Here is an 18,080-nt window from a genome sequence, read left to right on the forward strand (position 1 = left end):
ATATTGCTGATAATTTTATAGAGTTCAACCCTTAGTTTGTGTTTAATATTTGTATTTAATTAGATTAATAACTTGATTATATAAGAAATAATAATTGGCTTTAAATTAATGATATTTATTCAGATATTTACGCTATTAAGCTTTAAGAGGATGATGAATAAAAAAGGTAAAATGATTTCTTTGATAGTACTGTTAAAAATATAGATACTTGTATTTCTTATTAGTATGATAATTTAATATAGGAATATTCAGACAAAAATATAAAGAAAAAAATATTAAAAAAAATAAAATAAATAAAATTATTGAATAAATATAAGTTAATACTAAAAAATAATGAATAAATGAAATCTTTTTAAAATTTTTATTAAGATTTGGTTTTTGTGTTATTAAATATAATAAAAGTTATTTAATTATGAATTAATATAAATATATAGATCAAATTTATATAAGTAAAGAGTTTATGTTTATACATATTTGTGAAAAACATATATAATTAAATTAATTAACTAAATATTAATAAATAAAAATATTTTTTTTTAAAAAAATTGTCTTTTATTCTTTATTTAAATTTAAATATTTATTAAAATAAGTAATTGTTTTTTATTAAGAATTAATATAAAATATTAAATAAATATTTATAAAAAATAAATATTCTTAAAAAAAGAAAATAATAATATTAAATATTAGTTTAAATTATAAATAAAATAATATATGCTATTTCAAATTTAAAACTCTTAAATATAATATTTTCCACAAAAAAATTTACATACAATAATTAAAATATAATATAAGAATTAATAAATTTTATTTTTAATTTCATTTTAAAAAAAAATATTTATATAAAAACATGAGTGAAGAAAGATACACTTTTATAACTGAATGGTATGATACAAATGCTGGAATAGTTCGTTAATTTCATCTTTATTACTTTATAAACGATAATTTAATTGAAATAGTAAAAAATAAATAATTAATATATTATAAATTAGTATTTTTTTTTTTTTTTAAAACAAAAAAGTATGACTTAAAAAACAAAAGAATATTTTTAAAAAAATGCGAATATCCTTAAATTTAAATTTCTAATTTATATATAGGAAGCATTTTAAATATTTATAGTAGATAACATAAAATTTTGGATTATGCCGATTAATTTACTCGTTAAAAATTTTCTTCATAAGCAGCAAAGTATGTATTTAATTTTTTTATTTTAAATAAAATAAATACAAAATATAAACTATAGATCATTATTAATAATAAAACCAGATGCCTATTTAAAAATAGGAAACATTATCGAATAAATAGAATAAAATAATTTCAATATAAATTAAATAAAAATGACAAAATTATCATTAAAAGAAGCCGAAGAATTTTATGCTGAACATAAAGGCAAATCGTTTTTTGCAGATTTAACATAATTTATTTGTTCTGATTTAATAGTTGCAATAGAACTAGTAACAAACGATTGTGTTAATAATTTAAAGAAATTAGTTGGACCAACAAATTGTTAAGTATTATTTTTTTAAAAAAAATAAAATAAAATAAATGAAAAACCAAAAGGTTGCTAGAGTAGATGCTCCTAAAAGCCTAAGAGCATAGTTTGGATCAGATGGAGTAAGAAATGGTTTACATTGTAGTGAAAATAAATAAAAAGCTAGTTTTGAATTAGATTTCTTTTTTTCAGAAAAATCAGATATAAAAGTTACTTATTATTTTAAAAAACACATATAATTTATATTAAAATATAAAAAAAAAGCCATGTGCTATATTTAATAATTGTACTATATGTCTTATTAAACCACATATACTTAAATAAAGGAAAATAGGATAAATAATATAAGTTATTCTTAATGAAGGATTCGAAATTAGTGCTATGTAATCTTTCAATTTAAATAGACCGACAGCAGAAGAGTTTCTTGAAATTTATAAAGTAAAATATAAATTTTTATTAAGATTAGTAATATATAAGAATTAATTTAAAGGGAGTTTTACCTGAGTTTAATTAAATTGCAGATCATATTTCTTCTGGAACATCAATTGTAATGGAGATTAGGTAAGAAAATGTTGTCTAGTTATTTAGAGATATTTGTGGACCGATGGATCCTGAAATTGCTAAAATATCATAGCCTTCAAGTATTAGGGCAATTTATGGAATAGATAGAATTAGAAATGCTGTTCATTGTACAGATTTACCAGAAGATGGATAATTAGAAGTATAATATTAATATTATTATTTTATTTTTTATAAAAAAAGGTGGAGTTTTTCTTTAATATTTTATAAAAGATTTGATTTTTTTTAAAAAAAATATTTAAAGACTTTATTTATTTATCATTTATATTAAACTTTTACAATATATATACTTAATTTATCAAATATTTTGAATAATTAATATTATTTTATATTTCTATATATATAAAACAAAATTTTAATAAATAAAATTTAAAAAAAATTAATATTTGAAGTCTTTATAATTTTTTGTTAAATTTAACATAATTTTATTTAAAGAAAATAAATATTTTTAATAAATTAATTTATTTATAAAAAAATATAATTATTGAGTTTTATGATAATAACAATATGTTTTTTATCAATTAACTAATCATCTTATAAGATTTTTATTGATAATAAAAACAAATTTCTAAAATTAAATAATATATATATATTATAATTCACTTTTTAAAATTATTTTTTCTGTGATATTATAAAAAAAAAATTAATATATTATGAATTCACTTTAAATACTATTTTACTTTATAACAAACTTTATAATTTTTTCGATTGCTATTATATATAATTTTTTTTATATTCCAAATCTTTTTATGGTTAAAATATAAAAATAAATAATAAAATATTTTATTTTAAATCCTATTAGAGAAATATTCCTTTAGCAATATTATTAGAAATATCATTTAATTATTTTTTTATATTAACTTTTATTTGTTATTGGAAAACTGCTTTGACACCTCCAGGGACACCTAAATTTGATGAAGTTTTTATTTAAGAAAACTAATGATTTTTAACAAAAAAAAAATAAAAGACAAATGAAATACCTCAAGTAAGTACATAATATATATAAAATAATTCTTATGATTAAGAATAAGAATAAGAATAAGAATACGACGAATAAACAGACAAGCGAAAAGAATAAAATTTATATTATAAGTATATATTAAAAAATATCATATAAGTATAAATTAATTTTAATTTAAAAATAAGAATTTTGAATGAAGAAATCATTTAAACATATGAACCATAAAAATGCTTATACTGCCCAAATATTAAAATTTCACGTACCCATCATTGTAGAGAATGTTAAGTGTAAATATTTTAAAACAAAAATAAAAATTAGTTTTTTAAAAAAAGATGCATTTATAGAAAAGATCATCATTGTCCTTGGCTTGGTACTTGTATAGGACTTAAGAATCATAAATTTTTTATTTTATTTTGTTTTTATAGTTTTATTGCATAAAGCTTAGTAGCAATACCTTTGTTAAAAGAATTTATAGATTAAGATGGTTTTATTCATTTCGAAGCTTATAAATTCGGATTACTTTCTGTTTTATTAGTATTCTGTTTTGCAATGAGTATTTCTTTGCTAGTTTTACTTTTATTTTAGATTTATTTAAGTATATATAATAGAACGACAGTTGAATTTTAAAAACTTTAATTTGTAAAATAATAATATATATTTCAAACATGTTATTTTTATAATAATTACAAAATTTATAGAATTAGAATCCTTTTGATAGAGGATCTAAATATAAAAATTTAAAAGAAATTTTTGGTGATGATTTCAGTTGGAAATGGTTTTTTCCAGTATAATAAAAGTTTTAATATAATATCTATTGTGAAAATAAAAAAGTAATAATGGTTTGAATTTGATTAAAGAATAAAACATCTAATTATAAAAAAATTACCATATATTATAATTTATAATCTATTTAAGGAAAAAATATAATTAAATAATTATATTACTTTTAATTTGAAATATTCTTAAGTATCAACTTTAATATTTTTTAAAAAAAATATTTTAATAATTAATCTTTATTTAATTACATAATTTTTATATAAAATATTATTTAATATCTTATATAAATATAGTATAAATTTATTGTTTTTATATAAGAATTAAATTTGATTAATTCTTTAGTATAAAGTATTTTATTATAAAAATATTTTATAATCTTGTTATAAAAAAATTATAATTATATATAATTTAAAAATCGATTTTATAAAAATAAAATATTTATTAAAAACATATTATATATAAAAAAATCAAATGAAATATTAAGAACTTAATTAAATTTATCAAGAAAATTAGATAAATTAATACAGATAAGAACTTGAAAACCTTTTTAATGATGGTCATTTAAAGAAATTAACCAATTTTGATAATTTTTAAGAATAAACAAATAATTAAAGTAATTAATCCACATAAGATCACTCTTCAACATTTTTAAATTATCAATAAGAATAAAACCCCTAATGTTTAATAAACTAAGGTAATAATAATAATATTAATAAAAATAATAATATAAATAATATAAATTATTTTAATAATAATAATAGTAATTTAAATAATACTGATACTATTGTAAATTAAATAAAAACTAGGATAAAAAGGAAAAATTATTAATTCAAATATTTTATATATTAAGAAACAAAAAATATATATCAAATAATAATTTATAGATTATAAAAGCATTTATAATCATAAGGAATTGAAATTAATAAAAAATTAAATAGCCTATTGAAACTATAAAATTTTTTAAAATTAAAAAAGAAAGAGAGTGATTCTGTTTTAAAAAATGTTTAAAAATAATGTTTAAGGTATTTCTTCTATTATAATTAAAAAAATAATTTAGAAGAAAAAAACTAAAAAAGTTCCTTTATAAATTCTAAATATTAAGAATCATTTATATATTTTATAATCCATTTTGATGAATATTATGGATTGAAAGATATCTATAACCTCATAAATAAATATTAATAATGAATTTATTTAGGTTCAACAAAAATTGATAATATTTAATCTATATTTATTTCTTTATTTTAATAAAATTTATTTTTATAATAATATATATACATACATATTCAAGTTTATATTTAATTTTATTTTTGGTTAATTCCTATATTGATTATATCAAACAAATTAACTTTTTTATACTCGTATTTAATGGTCTTTATTTAAAAAATTACATATCATATATCATAATAATTAATGATTAAAATTATGTAAAATTAACATAGATTTTTTTATAAATAAATAATATTTTATTTATAATATAATTTCATATTTATTAAAATTGATTTATATTTAATATTTTTTATTTAAATCTCACATTTTTTGTTTTATTTAATAATTATATTAATAAAAAAATAATATTTACTTATAATGATTAAGTAAAAACACAAAATATTATTTTTATAAATATCTAACTTTTAATTTGTAAATTTAATTTTATATTTTTAATTAACAAAATACCGATATTTAAATTAAAGCAAAAAAAATTAAAAAAATCTTCTATAAAAAAACTAATAATAATAAAAAAAAAAAAATATAAAAATAAAATAAAATGAATTTTAATGAAAAACAATAAAAATGGAAACTTTATAACCCTTACTTATATGATTATATGTATATAAGTTACTTTTTAAATTCTTTAAAAAAAATTATAAAATAATTATTATAAGGCATTTTATTACGAATTATTATTATACTAAACTTCTTATATATATAAAAAATATATAAAAAAAATTAAATAAAAAAATTAAATATAAAGTTTAGATAATAATTTAGATTGGCCATGTACAACATGTTAATGGGGTCCAGTTATTTAACAAAATTCCTAATACATTAAATAAAATATTTTTTTTGCTTGCAGAACTGATGGAACATATATTGAATAAGAAAATTCATGGTAAAAATAACCAAGTTAATTAATTGTAGCACAAATAGGTTCTTTTTTTTAAAAAAAAATAAAAATAAAATAAAATAAAATAAAAAAAAAATTAAATTGAAAAAAATAGTTTTTTTTATAATATATAATTTTGATAAATAGATATACCTTAACATGGAAAATGCTTCAATTAAGAATTAAGAAATGTTTATTTGTAAGAAAATCTAAAAAAGCATACAAATTTAAAAATAAAGCAAATAATAATACATCCTGGAGACGCAAATATAATGAAAAAATGTTTATTAAATAATAAAATTATTGCTACCAAAAATGATTCAGGTTTTATTTTTATTTGGGATTTAGATAAACATAAAAACCAACCTTAATTTAATAATACTAAATATGCTAATATTCCAGAAATAAAGTATTTTTTTTTTAAAAAAAAAACATTAAAAAATAAATATAAAAGCATATAATAATTTAAAATATTAAAGATTAATAGGCCATAGTACAAAATCCCCTTCATTTGCCTTAAGTTGGGCAAAAAATAGTTATAGAATTGCAAGTGGAGGAAAAGATTTAGCAATATTAATTTGGGATATAGAAAATTATTAGACAAGACTTTCAAATAATTATTTATTAAATAAAAGAGAACTTAATCATATAGGAAATCAAAATGAATAATTTAAATTAAAAAATAATATAACTTTATTAGGACATACTGAAATGATTGAAGATATTTCATTTTCACCAAATAAAAAAGATGTACTTGTAAGTGTTGGAGATGATAAAAAATTACTTTTATGGGATTTAAGAGTATCACATGAAAAATAATAAGAGGTAAGAATTTTTTTTTAAAAATAAAAATAAAATTCATATAAAAGAAACAAAATATATAAAGAATTTTATTTATTTTAAAAATTTCAGTTTTAATATTTATTTTTAATTTTAAAAAATTAATTAAATAATAAATATTAAAAAAAAAGGTGAATGATTTACATAATGATGATATTAATTGTGTCGATTGGAGTATACCTAATGAGTTTTATATTGCTACTGGTTCTTCAGACGGAACTGCTTGTGTAATGGATATTAGAAATTATAAAAAAATTGTTACTATAAAAACTAATAATGAATAAATTTTAAATGAAGAATTGTCTTAATATTCTGTAATGAGCATTAAATTTGCTCCATTTAAAGGAAATTATTTAAGTATTGGTTCAGATAATCTTTATATATATGATTTGGTAAAAAATAATAGATTAAAATTTATAATTTAAAAAAAAATAGAATAATTTACAAATTGATTATGAATAAAATTTATATAAACCATTATTAACTCATTTTGGATAAAAGTTTATTTTTTATATATATTTTATATATATATATATATATATATATATATATATATATATATATATATTTATATGTTTTATTTATTTAAAATATTATTATTTTTTTACTATAGAGGAGTTATTAATGATTTAGATTGGAATACGGAAAGTGATTGGAGTATTATGAGTACTTGTCAAGAATTCGATCACGATAATTCTGGAGGAGGTTCTTTGTAAATATTTAGGCCTCTTGATTTAATTTATTTACCTGAAGATGAGGCTGCTAAAAACTTGAATATTTTTTAGATGATGATTTTGTTAAAAAATAAAAAGAATAGGATTAAGAATGATGTTTTGTATATTATTTTGTTTTTGATTTTAATTTATATATATCAATTTTTATTTAATTTATTAAAAATTATTTTTATATTCAAATCCAATTTAATGTTTAATTTATTTTTTTATTTATTTTATTAGTAATATTTATAGAATTTATATATATTACTTCTAAAAATATATTATGATACATATTTTTTTAATAAATACTTAAAAAATAACAAAAGTTTATATAAAAAATAAATAATTGTGTTATTATAAAATTATATATAATTAATAAAAATTTATTTTTTTATAATAAAAAAATATATTTAATAATATAATATTTCGATTTCAGCAATATTTAAACTTTTCATTAGAAATCTAATTATTATTTTTCATTTAAAATTAAGGTAAGTCATAATTTTTTTAAGTATGTTAATAATTACTATTAAGTTAAACTTATTATTAATTTTTATTAATTTAATCAGGAGATTTAAGTTTATTTTGATTATAATTTTGCTATTAATATTATTATTAATCCATAAAATCTTATTATTAATAATACATACTTTATTATTTTTATTATTATTATTATTATAAATAAAGTTATTATCTTTATTCAAATTATTCATTTTCTGATTTGTTGATAGAAGGGCTTTACTATTTAGCAATATCATAATTATTATTTACTAAATAATTAAAATCACCTTTTTATTAATAAATATTTTATTAACTTATATAATTGTTATTCTCTTATAAAACAATACTTTTTTACTATACTGAATTATTTGACAATGGACTTAATTAAGAATTATAGGTGCCATATCTTTTTGCCTAACTTTAAGTTTTACTTGAAGTTAAAATCTAATTATTCAAATTAGAATTTCCCATTAAATTTATTGATCTACGGGATACTCTAGTATCGTTTTTAAGTTTTTCGTTTTCTCTTAAGATTATATCTCTTTTTTTTTCTAATTTATCAACTAATTCTTAACATTCATTTTTTTATTGTAATAAATAATCTCTATCTAAATTCCATTTTGATCGTTCTTTTTCGTGTTCAAATATTAAATTACTTCTTTTTTATTCTGATTCCTTGTATTTTTATTTTAATTCATTTATTTTGTTTTTAGAGTTTTCTCTTTCTAAGTCAATTTATTTTTAAAATTCTATAATCTTTTTTATTTATAATTAAAATAAAAAAATTAAATAAAGATAAAAAATATATATTTATATATATATATATATATATATATATATATATAATTTATCTTTATATATATACCTTCTAATCTTTTTCGTTTTTTAAAAAGTCTATTTCTTACTATAATTTTCTCTCACCTTCTAATAATTCTTGCATTTTCTTTTCCGTTATTAATTAATTTCCTAATTTTCCTTTTTTTTCTACAATTGAGCATTCCTTCAATTATTTTAATTCTTTATTTAATTTTCTTTGCTATTTTTAATTTTATTTAGATTTTAGAAAATATAAAATACTTTATCTTCATAATCTTATACTATTCTTAAATGATTTTCATTTAAATCATTAATTTAATTTTAATATTTTTTTTCCATTGATATTAATAATTCATTTAAATTATTAGAATTTTCATCTTTTTCATTATTTCTTGCTTTTTATAAATGAATTAAAGTCATTTCAAATTTTTTTAAAGCATCAACCAAATCTTATTTCGCCTTTTTTAAAAAAAAACATAATTTTTTTATTATTATATAAAAATATACTTATTCTTTTTATTATTCAAGAAAAACAAATTTTCCTTCCCATAAAGCTTTATCTCTTTCATAGTTAGTAAGAATCTCATTCTTATCTTATTCTAATTATAAATTATATTATTTATACCTATCTGCCTCATATTATAGTTATTTCTTTTCATTAGAAATTTATTCTTTTAATTAGAAAATTTAAATTACATAATTTTAATTTTCTGCCTACAATTTTAATTCTTATTCGGATTTTTTTTATTCTATATTTGCCAATTTTTCTTAATATATTGATTTCTCTTTTTCAATTTATGATAATTATTTATTATATGTGCTTTCTATTTCTTTTAAACATTTTCTAGCTTTATCATATTTTTCTTCCATTAAGTCTTTTTGTTATTATAATCTTTATGTTTTATCAATTATTTCTTAATTCATTTCATTTTTTAATAATTCTAATTTATTTTTATAAAATATATATATTAATATTTTTTTACTTAATTTTTCTTCATAATTAATTGTTATTATTTAATTTTATTTTTATAAATCTTCATTTTCTTAATTAAAAAGTCATTCTATATTATAAAAATATAATAAAAAATAATATTTTTTTTTTTTACTTTTTGATTAGCTAAAGCAATCTATTTAGAAATTTCAATTTTTTGAGCGATAAATTCTTCATTTTATAAATTTAGTTTATTTTTATTATCGTCAATATGACTAAGAAGTGTATTTTTTTCGTTTAGAAATCTTATTTTAATTATAATATATTGTTTTCTTTTTTCTTTAATTGGCTTTCTATATTTTCTTTTTTTATTATATAGTTATTAGTTCTTTTCTTTGTTTTAAAGTTCATTATTAATTTAATAATATTTCTAAGATAAAGTTTTTCTTTCTATATCAAAATTCTTAAATTATTATTAAATTGTATTATTATTATTTTATTATATACTAACTAGACTTTCTTTGATTTCTTTTATATACTTTTCTAATGTATCTATTGCTTATTATTTTAAAGCTAACTCATGCTCATATTATTAAACTGTTTCATGATATTATTACTCTTATTAACTCAAATCTTCTTTTAAATTTTCAATTTCCTTTTATATGTTATTTATTGAAAAAAATTAAATAAAAAAATACGTCTTCATAATTTTATTATTATTCTCTTATTTATTCCTAATATTCATTACCTGCTTATTAGTATTTTTTATCAAATTTTTCTTTGTCTTCTATTAAACGTCTTTCTATTGTTTCTCTTTCGATTGTGTAAATACTTTTTAATTAAAGTAAATTTTCTTCTGATTTTTATTAAGATTCACGAATTTCCTTTGCTGCATTTAGCTTTGTTTCTTCTATTTCATCTTCTAATTCGTGTATTTTTTTGAAGTATTTTTCTTCGTTTTCCTTTGCTAAATTTGATTTCTCAAATTCTAAAATTTGAATTTTTTGTTAATATTTTTATATCAAATTTTCAAAATTAAGTGTTTTTTCCCTTAATTATTCTATTTCTTTACTGAGATCTGCATTTTCAAATTTAAGCTTTTTTAGTTTTTATTAAAAATAGTATTTTTTGTTAAAAAAATAAGAAGTTTACTTTAATTTCTAAATCATTATTTTTTTCATTTAATTATTCAATTTATTATATATATCTTTTTTTTGCCTTTTCAAAGTCATTTTCTAAAGCTTTTATTTCTTTGTTATGATTATCCTTTAATTCTTATAACTATTTGTTATCAAATTTTGCCGAAGAATCAAAACTTGAAGATTCTAAAGCCTTTTTTTTTTATATTTTTTTTTTAACTGAAATTACTTTCATAATAGCTTCATGTGCTCTTTTGTTTTCTTCTAATTATTATTTAGTTTCTTCATATTATAATTAAAGAAATTCTAGTTTTTATTAAAATAATGCTTTTTCCTTCTAGAAGTTATTTTTGAAATTAATAAGTGTATCTTCTTTTTCTTTCAATACTTCTTCATAATATTAAACTTTTTCTTATAATTCTATATTATATTTAGTAATATCATTTTATATACACTCTTATTATTATTCATCATATTTTTTCATTTCTTTTATTTAAAAGTGTAATTATTATATTGAGTTATTTGATTCTTCTAATAATTAAACGAAATTGTTTTCTGTTATTTAAAATTTTTTTCTTTCATTGTCATATTTTTGTTATTTTAATTGTATTTCGTTTTCTTGTTCGTTAATTTTATCTTAGTATTCGTTTATTTTTTAGTTTAATTATTTTATTTATATTTCGTATTTGTAAGAAAGATCTTTTAATTATTAATTTTAGTCTTTGCCTAAATTTTTTATAGTAATTTATTAATCTTTGTCTTTCTTTAAATATTCTTCTATTTGTTTTTCATAATAATGTAATTTTTAATTTAATAAAGCCTATTTTTTTATTTATTTATTTTTTTAAAAAAATGTTTTAATTATAAAAAACCTTATCCTTTTCATATTCAGATTATTGTAAAACTTTAGTTCTTTCACATTCATTCAGTTCTTCTTGTAAAATCACGATTTTTTATTTTAATTCATTTAAATACTTTTAGTATTCATATTTCTCATTATTTATTTATTCTTTAATGTCATATTCTAATTTTTCTTTTTCGATTTTTAATTAAGTTAATTGATCTTTGTAGTTCTAAAAATTTCATTATATATAAATACATATATATATATATATATTTATATGAATTCAATAAAATATATATATTAAATATACTTATTCTTTTACAGCAAAATTAGTTTTTTCTTATTCCAATTAAGCAATTTTTTATTAAGAAATACTAGATTCATAATTAAGTTTATATTTAAGTTCTGTTGTTTCTGTTTCTAATTTTTTTTATATTTCATTTTTGAGTAGCTTTTAGATTTCATTTTCATGATTTTATAATTTAATGAAATAAAAAGCTCCTTCAATTCCCACTTTATAAAGAAATTCGTAAATAAACATAAGAAAATTAGGTGTTTTTGGTGCATTTTCAACATAATACTTAAGAAATAGTTTAAGATCTTATTAATATTCGAAAAAGCTTTAATAATCATTAACTTTCATTTTTTTTTCTATACTTTAAAATTCATTTAAAATAAAGTTATTACAATTTTTAGCACTTAATTTATCATTTTCACATTTAATATAAATTTATTTTACTTTGATTTTCTTTTTTACTTCCTAAATATAGTTTTCCGAAATTTCTCCCATTGAAATTTTTTTAAATTCTTCCAAAGCAATTTTTTTTGCAGATTTTAAAAAACTCTTTAATTCCTCATTTGTACACGGAAGTTTAGTATTACAAATTTCAGATTATAACTATTCATATATTTAAATGCTTTTTTATTAGGCTTTATAGCATTCATTTTGGCATATATAGGTCCATGCATTTTCTACATTAGGAATTACGCCATTATTTATTGAATTTACATAACTTCGTATTAATGTAGAGTACATTTCACCTGATAAAGGTATCTCTTTTAATTTTTTAGGACGAATTTATGTTAATATTTGTTTTCTTAATAATAAAATTTATTAATAGAATTCAGGACGAAGTTAGTTATATTATAATTTATCGAGATTTTGAAGATTTTCTTCATTTGTTAATGGACGGACGAGTGTAGCACAATTACGTTATTTAAAAAATGTCGATAATAATCTTCTTATTCTATTTTTTTATTCAACATTATCAGAAAATCCTTTCTATGGTTATAAGGCCATTTCTAAATATTCCTTTTTTTAAATAAACATATAATTAATATATATAATTTTCATAAAGAAAAAAAAAAATTCATTTCATTTCATTTTTATTTTATTTTAAAATAAAATAATAATAAATAATATAAATACTTAAGAAGTTATTTGTTCCCCTTCATTATTAATTAATTATAAAGAAAAATCTCTAACAACCCAAAAAAAGGAAGGCAAATATTAAGAATAATCTTCAAAATCGGCATCTTCATTTTGTCCACTTTTAACATGTATGTTTTTTGTTAAATTTACTATTAAAGAGAGATTTTGAATTGCAAGTTCATCTATTGAACCAATCGAGTTATAAATAAAACAAGAACTTAATAAAATGGTCAATGCAAATATACGAGAATCATGGGTTGAATCTTCATCTAAAGCTCCAATACCTTCTGAATCAATAATTAAAACATAAATTTTTTCTCCAATATCATTTTCAATAAATAATGGAGTTCCCCATATCCATAAACCCTTTTTTATTTAATAAATATTATATTTTTGTTTTTTTTGTTTACTTTTGTACAAGGATTAACAGTCGGACCTACTCCAAAACCATCAGAACGCTATAATAACATTTAATTTAGTAAATAACTTTTTCCTGTACGATACATTCCTGCTACTCCTATTATTCCTATGGGACCTGGTATTTATTATATATATTCTATTGCTTCATCATTTAATTAATAACCTTTTATTATTTTTAATTAAAGAATTTTCTTTGGATATTTTTATATAGTACATTAATCAGATGGATTATGTACTATTAATGGAATTGCTTCTTATTTATATGCTTCGTTTTTTAAAAATTACATTTTTAATAACTTAATTAATGTATTTTTTTAAAAAATATAATAAAAATTATAAAATTAATAGATTTTTATTTTAAAAAACAAAATAATTAAATATAAAAATTGATGAAATATAATAATAAAAATAAAGTATTATTAAATTATTTTTTAAAAAATTGATTATTAAATATTTAATTGTATTAACTATTTTATTTTATTTAAATTAAAAAATACGAATAGGAATTCAATTATAAAATTAATTTAAATTATTTAAAAAAATAAAACTAAAACAAATAAATTTGAAATATATAAATTTTTGTTATAATTTATTATAATTATATTAAAAAATTAAAAAAAACTAGCACTTTTTAAATAAATAAAAAAGAAACAAACAAAACTAATCATTATCCAACATTTTAAATCTATAAAAAATACTTTAATAAATCAATAAAACATTAAATTTCTTTATCTCTTATATAATAATGTGTCATAACTCTAAAAATCCCATCTCCGTTTTACCCAAGCATTTTTATTCCATTTTATTCCATAAATCCTACTAATTATGTATTATCCACTCCTTATTTACAAACTTTGAAATAAACCATGTTAATTTCAACTTTTCTAATGACTCCTATTCCGTTTATTTTTACTAACTCCTCAGCCACTTTTAAGCAATTTAAATATCTAATTTCATAAATCTTCTCATATATTTTAGTCCTATAAGACCAGGAGCTGCCAAAATACCAGCCTGTCTCATTCCTCCTCCTAATAACTTTCTTACTAAAATACTTTTTTCAATGAAATCTTTTTTTCCAACTATCATTGAACCAATAGGGGCACATAATCCCTTACTTAAGCAAAATTGAATACTATCACAATATTATGTAATATCCTTTACTTCACAATTCAAAGCAGCGGCTGCGTGAAATACTCTTGCTCCATCAATATGGAGAGGAATTTTATATTTTTAAGCAACTGCATATATTTATTTAAGTGTCTCTAAAGGATAGACAAGTCCAGTAAAAGTAGGTTGTTCAAGTGTTATGAGTCCTGTAGAAGGCTCGGTTATAAAATCTAGTTTTCGAATAACTTTTTCGATACTTTCTGGTGTTAATAACCCTTTTGTATGTTCAGTACTTATAGTTCTGGATTATAACTATGCAATTTATGATACAAAAGATCTTTCTTATTATATAATATGACATTCGTCTGAACATATTAACTCCTAACCTCTTTATGTATGACACATTAGTGCACAAGAATTTCCCATACAACCTGAAGGAACTAATAATGCAGCCTCTTTATAAAATAAATTAGCTGCAAAATTTTGTAATTTTTATACTGTAGGATCATCTCGGAATACATCATCTCCCAAAATTGCTTTTTGGATACTTTTTAGCATTTTTTTTGTTGGAAGAGTTACAGTGTCACTTCGGAGATCGATATTTTAATATTAATTTATTTTTTATTATTTTCGAATATTTTTTTTGGTTTTTTGGACTTTTCTAAGTTTTACACTTTGGTTTTCACAAGTCGAGGGAAATGATCTTGTGTTTAATGAAGCTAAATGTATAAGTGAGGTTGATTGTTGATCGAATATATCTTTTTCAGAATTTATTAGGGAATATGAAGTTTCTTAAGTGTAGTTGCAGTTATTATGTTATTATTATTATTATTGCATTTATTCGTTTGCTTTATTTTTTAATCTTTTATTATATTTAGATTGTTACTTTTTTATTTATTATTTATTTATTTTAATAATTTGTTCTTTTTTTTTGTGTTGAATCCGCCCTTTTATTTAATTCGAATTTTTGATGTCAAATTTTATATAAATAAAATTTATATAAATATATATAATATTATTGATTTTATTTTTATATATATATAATTTGTTAATTTTTTATTTTTAATTTTTATTTAATTTACTTTTACTGCTTTCTTTCTTTTTTGCATCATTTTTATAATTTTTGATGTTATTAAATTATTTTTATGACGTTAAATTTGGAATATTGACATTCTTTTTTTTAACTTATATAATAAATAAGTAGTAAAAAGAAAATATTAATAAATTATAAAATAAATTAAATAAAATTAAATATTTAAGTTTAGGTATAGGTATAAAATGATTATTAAATTTATCAAAAAGGCCATATTACATTTTTTCTCGAATTTTTATTTTTTTGATTAAGTTTTAAAAAAATTTTATAGAAACAGAAAAAAAGATAATAATATTAAAAAGTAATAAATACATTATTATATATTTGTATTTTAAATTCTCATTAACTAATAAAAATATAATTATCAAAATAATTATATTTATAAATTAAATTTATAAAATAAAAATTAATTATATCAATTATATATATATATATATATATATATATATTTTTTTTTTTTCCTTAAATAAATTTAAATATGAAATTAAAAAAAATTTATTTTTATTATTTAATTATATTTGTATATAAAATTAATAAATAAAATTAATTATTAAAATTTAATAATAAACAAAATAATTAATATCGTATATATTTTATGTTAAATTCATTATTATTTATCTTTTAAAAATATTTTTCCGTTTTCCTCATCATAAAAAAATTATTGTATTTATTCTAAATTTTATTATAAATATTATTAAATATTATTTTCACAAAATGATTTTAAATTAATATAAAAATTATTTTTTTGATTCTCGGCTATTTATTAATTAAGATATTAAAAAGTATTATTTTTAAAGCTTTCGAAAAGTTCGTTTTGATAATTTCCAACAAGTAAATGAGAAATATTTACAAATTTTTATTTATCAAATTTATTTTAGATAATAATTGATTTATAATCTTTTAATTGAATTCTTTTTCTTTCACGGAAATCTTAGTATAAATAATCTAAACTTTCATAAAAGTATTAACATAGACTTTCTTTATTATTTAATTTTAAATTATAATAATTATGGATAAGAATGACTTCTTTAATCTATAATTATTTTTCGTTTTAGATTCTTTTTATTATGTAATTAAATATATTTTATTCATTAAGACCTAATTAATTTATTACTAATATTAATTTTTAACTATTTTAAATAAAAAAATCAATCCAAAAATTATTAATTTATTCTGCATTTGATTAACTCTATTAATCATTATAATTTTTTATTGGATTTCCTATATTGTATTTTACAAATGCATTTTTTTCGAATTTTAGTATATTTAATTTAGGTGAAAAACATCCTTCAGTTGAATTTTCTTAATTATTTATTATTTTAGATTTGAGTAAAGTATTTATTATTGTTGTTTTTCCAGAACAAGGAGTTCCTATAATAGCATAAAAATCTTATAAATATTAAAATTTATTATCAGTTTATATACTTTTTATTTCCCACCCTTCATTAATTAATTTATTAAAATTTCCAAAACAATTAATTTGAAATGTCCAATAACAAGTAATATTAATAGAACTAAATTCATATATAGCTATTTTTTTTTAAAAAAAATAATAATTAAAAAAAAAAAATTATTTAACTTTCATTACTATTAACTAACTAAGAATTTTATATTTAATTATTATTATTTAAAGTTTTTGAGTTATTTAATTTTAATTCTTATATTTATTAATTTTAGAGGTCAATAATTTATTTTAATTCTTCGATTTTAATTTCATTTTAATTATTAATATTATTAATAGTCAACATTTGCTATTATAAAGTTTTTTATTATTCCTAATTTAATTGATTTTCTATATTACTTAGGTTTTCTTATTATTAAAATGGTTTTTATATAGAAGTATTATCTGTAGTATGATTAATATATTATTAAGATAAAGTTATATTGTTTTTATGAATATTTTCTTGAAAAGGAAAGTTAATTTTATTTTATAATTATTAAAAACAATTAAGTATTTCTAAATTTTATTAAATTACTATTTTTTGATAATCAATTTATTTTTCTTTGGTTGAATGATTTTATTTTAATATTTATTTTTATGATTCTTATATTTAAATAATTAGCTTATCAAATAAATTTTATATTAATTATTGTGTTTAGTCTTTTATTAATTTTTATTAATCTATGAGATTTTTTTATTATATTTTAAGTATATTTTGTTTGTTTTTTTAATTTATTTATTCTATTTATTTAAAAAATTTTTTTTTTATTTAATTTTTTTAATCTTCATTTTTAATATTTATTTCATTAATTTTTTATTCAAATTATTCAATTTTTTCATTTAATTTTTATATTTATAAATCAAGTTCTTATATTTTTTATTTCAGA

General features: G+C 16.7%; 5 protein-coding genes across 5 annotated transcripts, besides 21 other annotated features; 2 read left to right on the forward strand and 3 right to left on the reverse strand. All coding sequences in view use genetic code 6, as the record gives it.

The window, feature by feature from the left end:
* Positions 1–625: 625 nt before the first annotated feature.
* Positions 626–662: a microsatellite.
* A 184-nt stretch (positions 663–846) lies between these two features.
* Positions 847–2,362, forward strand: IMG5_200550 (nucleoside diphosphate kinase 7, putative). Its single transcript, XM_004024014.1, has 7 exons — positions 847–955; positions 1,019–1,185; positions 1,241–1,508; positions 1,558–1,698; positions 1,754–1,927; positions 1,980–2,210; positions 2,252–2,362. Exons 1-7 carry the CDS (start codon positions 848–850, stop codon positions 2,285–2,287), a joined length of 1,125 nt encoding a protein of 374 aa, XP_004024063.1. The 5' UTR covers position 847; the 3' UTR covers positions 2,288–2,362.
* A 727-nt stretch (positions 2,363–3,089) lies between these two features.
* Positions 3,090–3,115: a microsatellite.
* Positions 3,116–4,501: 1,386 nt separating this feature from the next.
* Positions 4,502–4,571: a microsatellite.
* Positions 4,503–4,581: a microsatellite.
* Positions 4,506–4,540: a microsatellite.
* A 726-nt stretch (positions 4,582–5,307) lies between the features above and the next one.
* Positions 5,308–5,360: a microsatellite.
* A 164-nt stretch (positions 5,361–5,524) lies between these two features.
* Positions 5,525–5,576: a microsatellite.
* Positions 5,527–5,575: a microsatellite.
* On the forward strand, positions 5,575–8,058 carry IMG5_200560 (WD repeat protein; the record flags this gene model as incomplete). The annotated part of the gene is made up of 9 exons (XM_004024015.1): positions 5,575–5,636; positions 5,782–5,957; positions 6,061–6,322; positions 6,393–6,738; positions 6,885–7,145; positions 7,189–7,253; positions 7,367–7,588; positions 7,961–7,980; positions 8,039–8,058. 9 exons carry the CDS (start codon positions 5,575–5,577, stop codon positions 8,056–8,058), a joined length of 1,434 nt encoding a protein of 477 aa, XP_004024064.1.
* Positions 5,730–5,768: a microsatellite.
* Positions 5,738–5,776: a microsatellite.
* Positions 5,969–6,008: a microsatellite.
* Positions 5,969–6,009: a microsatellite.
* Positions 5,969–6,016: a microsatellite.
* Positions 5,971–6,027: a microsatellite.
* Positions 7,264–7,327: a microsatellite.
* Positions 8,059–8,178: 120 nt separating the features above from the next.
* Positions 8,179–8,910, reverse strand: IMG5_200570 (hypothetical protein; the record flags this gene model as incomplete). The annotated part of the gene is made up of 3 exons (XM_004024016.1): positions 8,179–8,210; positions 8,459–8,726; positions 8,836–8,910. 3 exons carry the CDS (start codon positions 8,908–8,910, stop codon positions 8,179–8,181), a joined length of 375 nt encoding a protein of 124 aa, XP_004024065.1.
* Positions 8,631–8,675: a microsatellite.
* Positions 8,773–8,834: a microsatellite.
* Positions 8,911–9,435: 525 nt separating the features above from the next.
* Positions 9,436–9,476: a microsatellite.
* A 230-nt stretch (positions 9,477–9,706) lies between these two features.
* Positions 9,707–13,839, reverse strand: IMG5_200580 (hypothetical protein; the record flags this gene model as incomplete). The annotated part of the gene is made up of 9 exons (XM_004024017.1): positions 9,707–10,372; positions 10,416–10,814; positions 10,870–11,049; positions 11,086–11,676; positions 11,729–11,929; positions 12,011–13,012; positions 13,130–13,498; positions 13,543–13,715; positions 13,767–13,839. 9 exons carry the CDS (start codon positions 13,837–13,839, stop codon positions 9,707–9,709), a joined length of 3,654 nt encoding a protein of 1,217 aa, XP_004024066.1.
* Positions 13,840–13,996: 157 nt separating this feature from the next.
* Positions 13,997–14,039: a microsatellite.
* Positions 14,040–14,302: 263 nt separating this feature from the next.
* On the reverse strand, positions 14,303–15,217 carry IMG5_200590 (threonine aldolase, putative; the record flags this gene model as incomplete). The annotated part of the gene is made up of 1 exon (XM_004024018.1): positions 14,303–15,217. The coding sequence occupies one exon, from the start codon at positions 15,215–15,217 to the stop codon at positions 14,303–14,305; it is 915 nt and encodes a 304-aa protein (XP_004024067.1).
* A 955-nt stretch (positions 15,218–16,172) lies between these two features.
* Positions 16,173–16,201: a microsatellite.
* A 75-nt stretch (positions 16,202–16,276) lies between these two features.
* Positions 16,277–16,320: a microsatellite.
* Positions 16,321–18,080: the final 1,760 nt, after the last annotated feature.

Source organism: Ichthyophthirius multifiliis, assembly GCF_000220395.1.
Source record: "Ichthyophthirius multifiliis unplaced genomic scaffold scaff_1120509251422, whole genome shotgun sequence".
Classification (NCBI taxonomy): Eukaryota; Ciliophora; class Oligohymenophorea; order Hymenostomatida; genus Ichthyophthirius; species Ichthyophthirius multifiliis.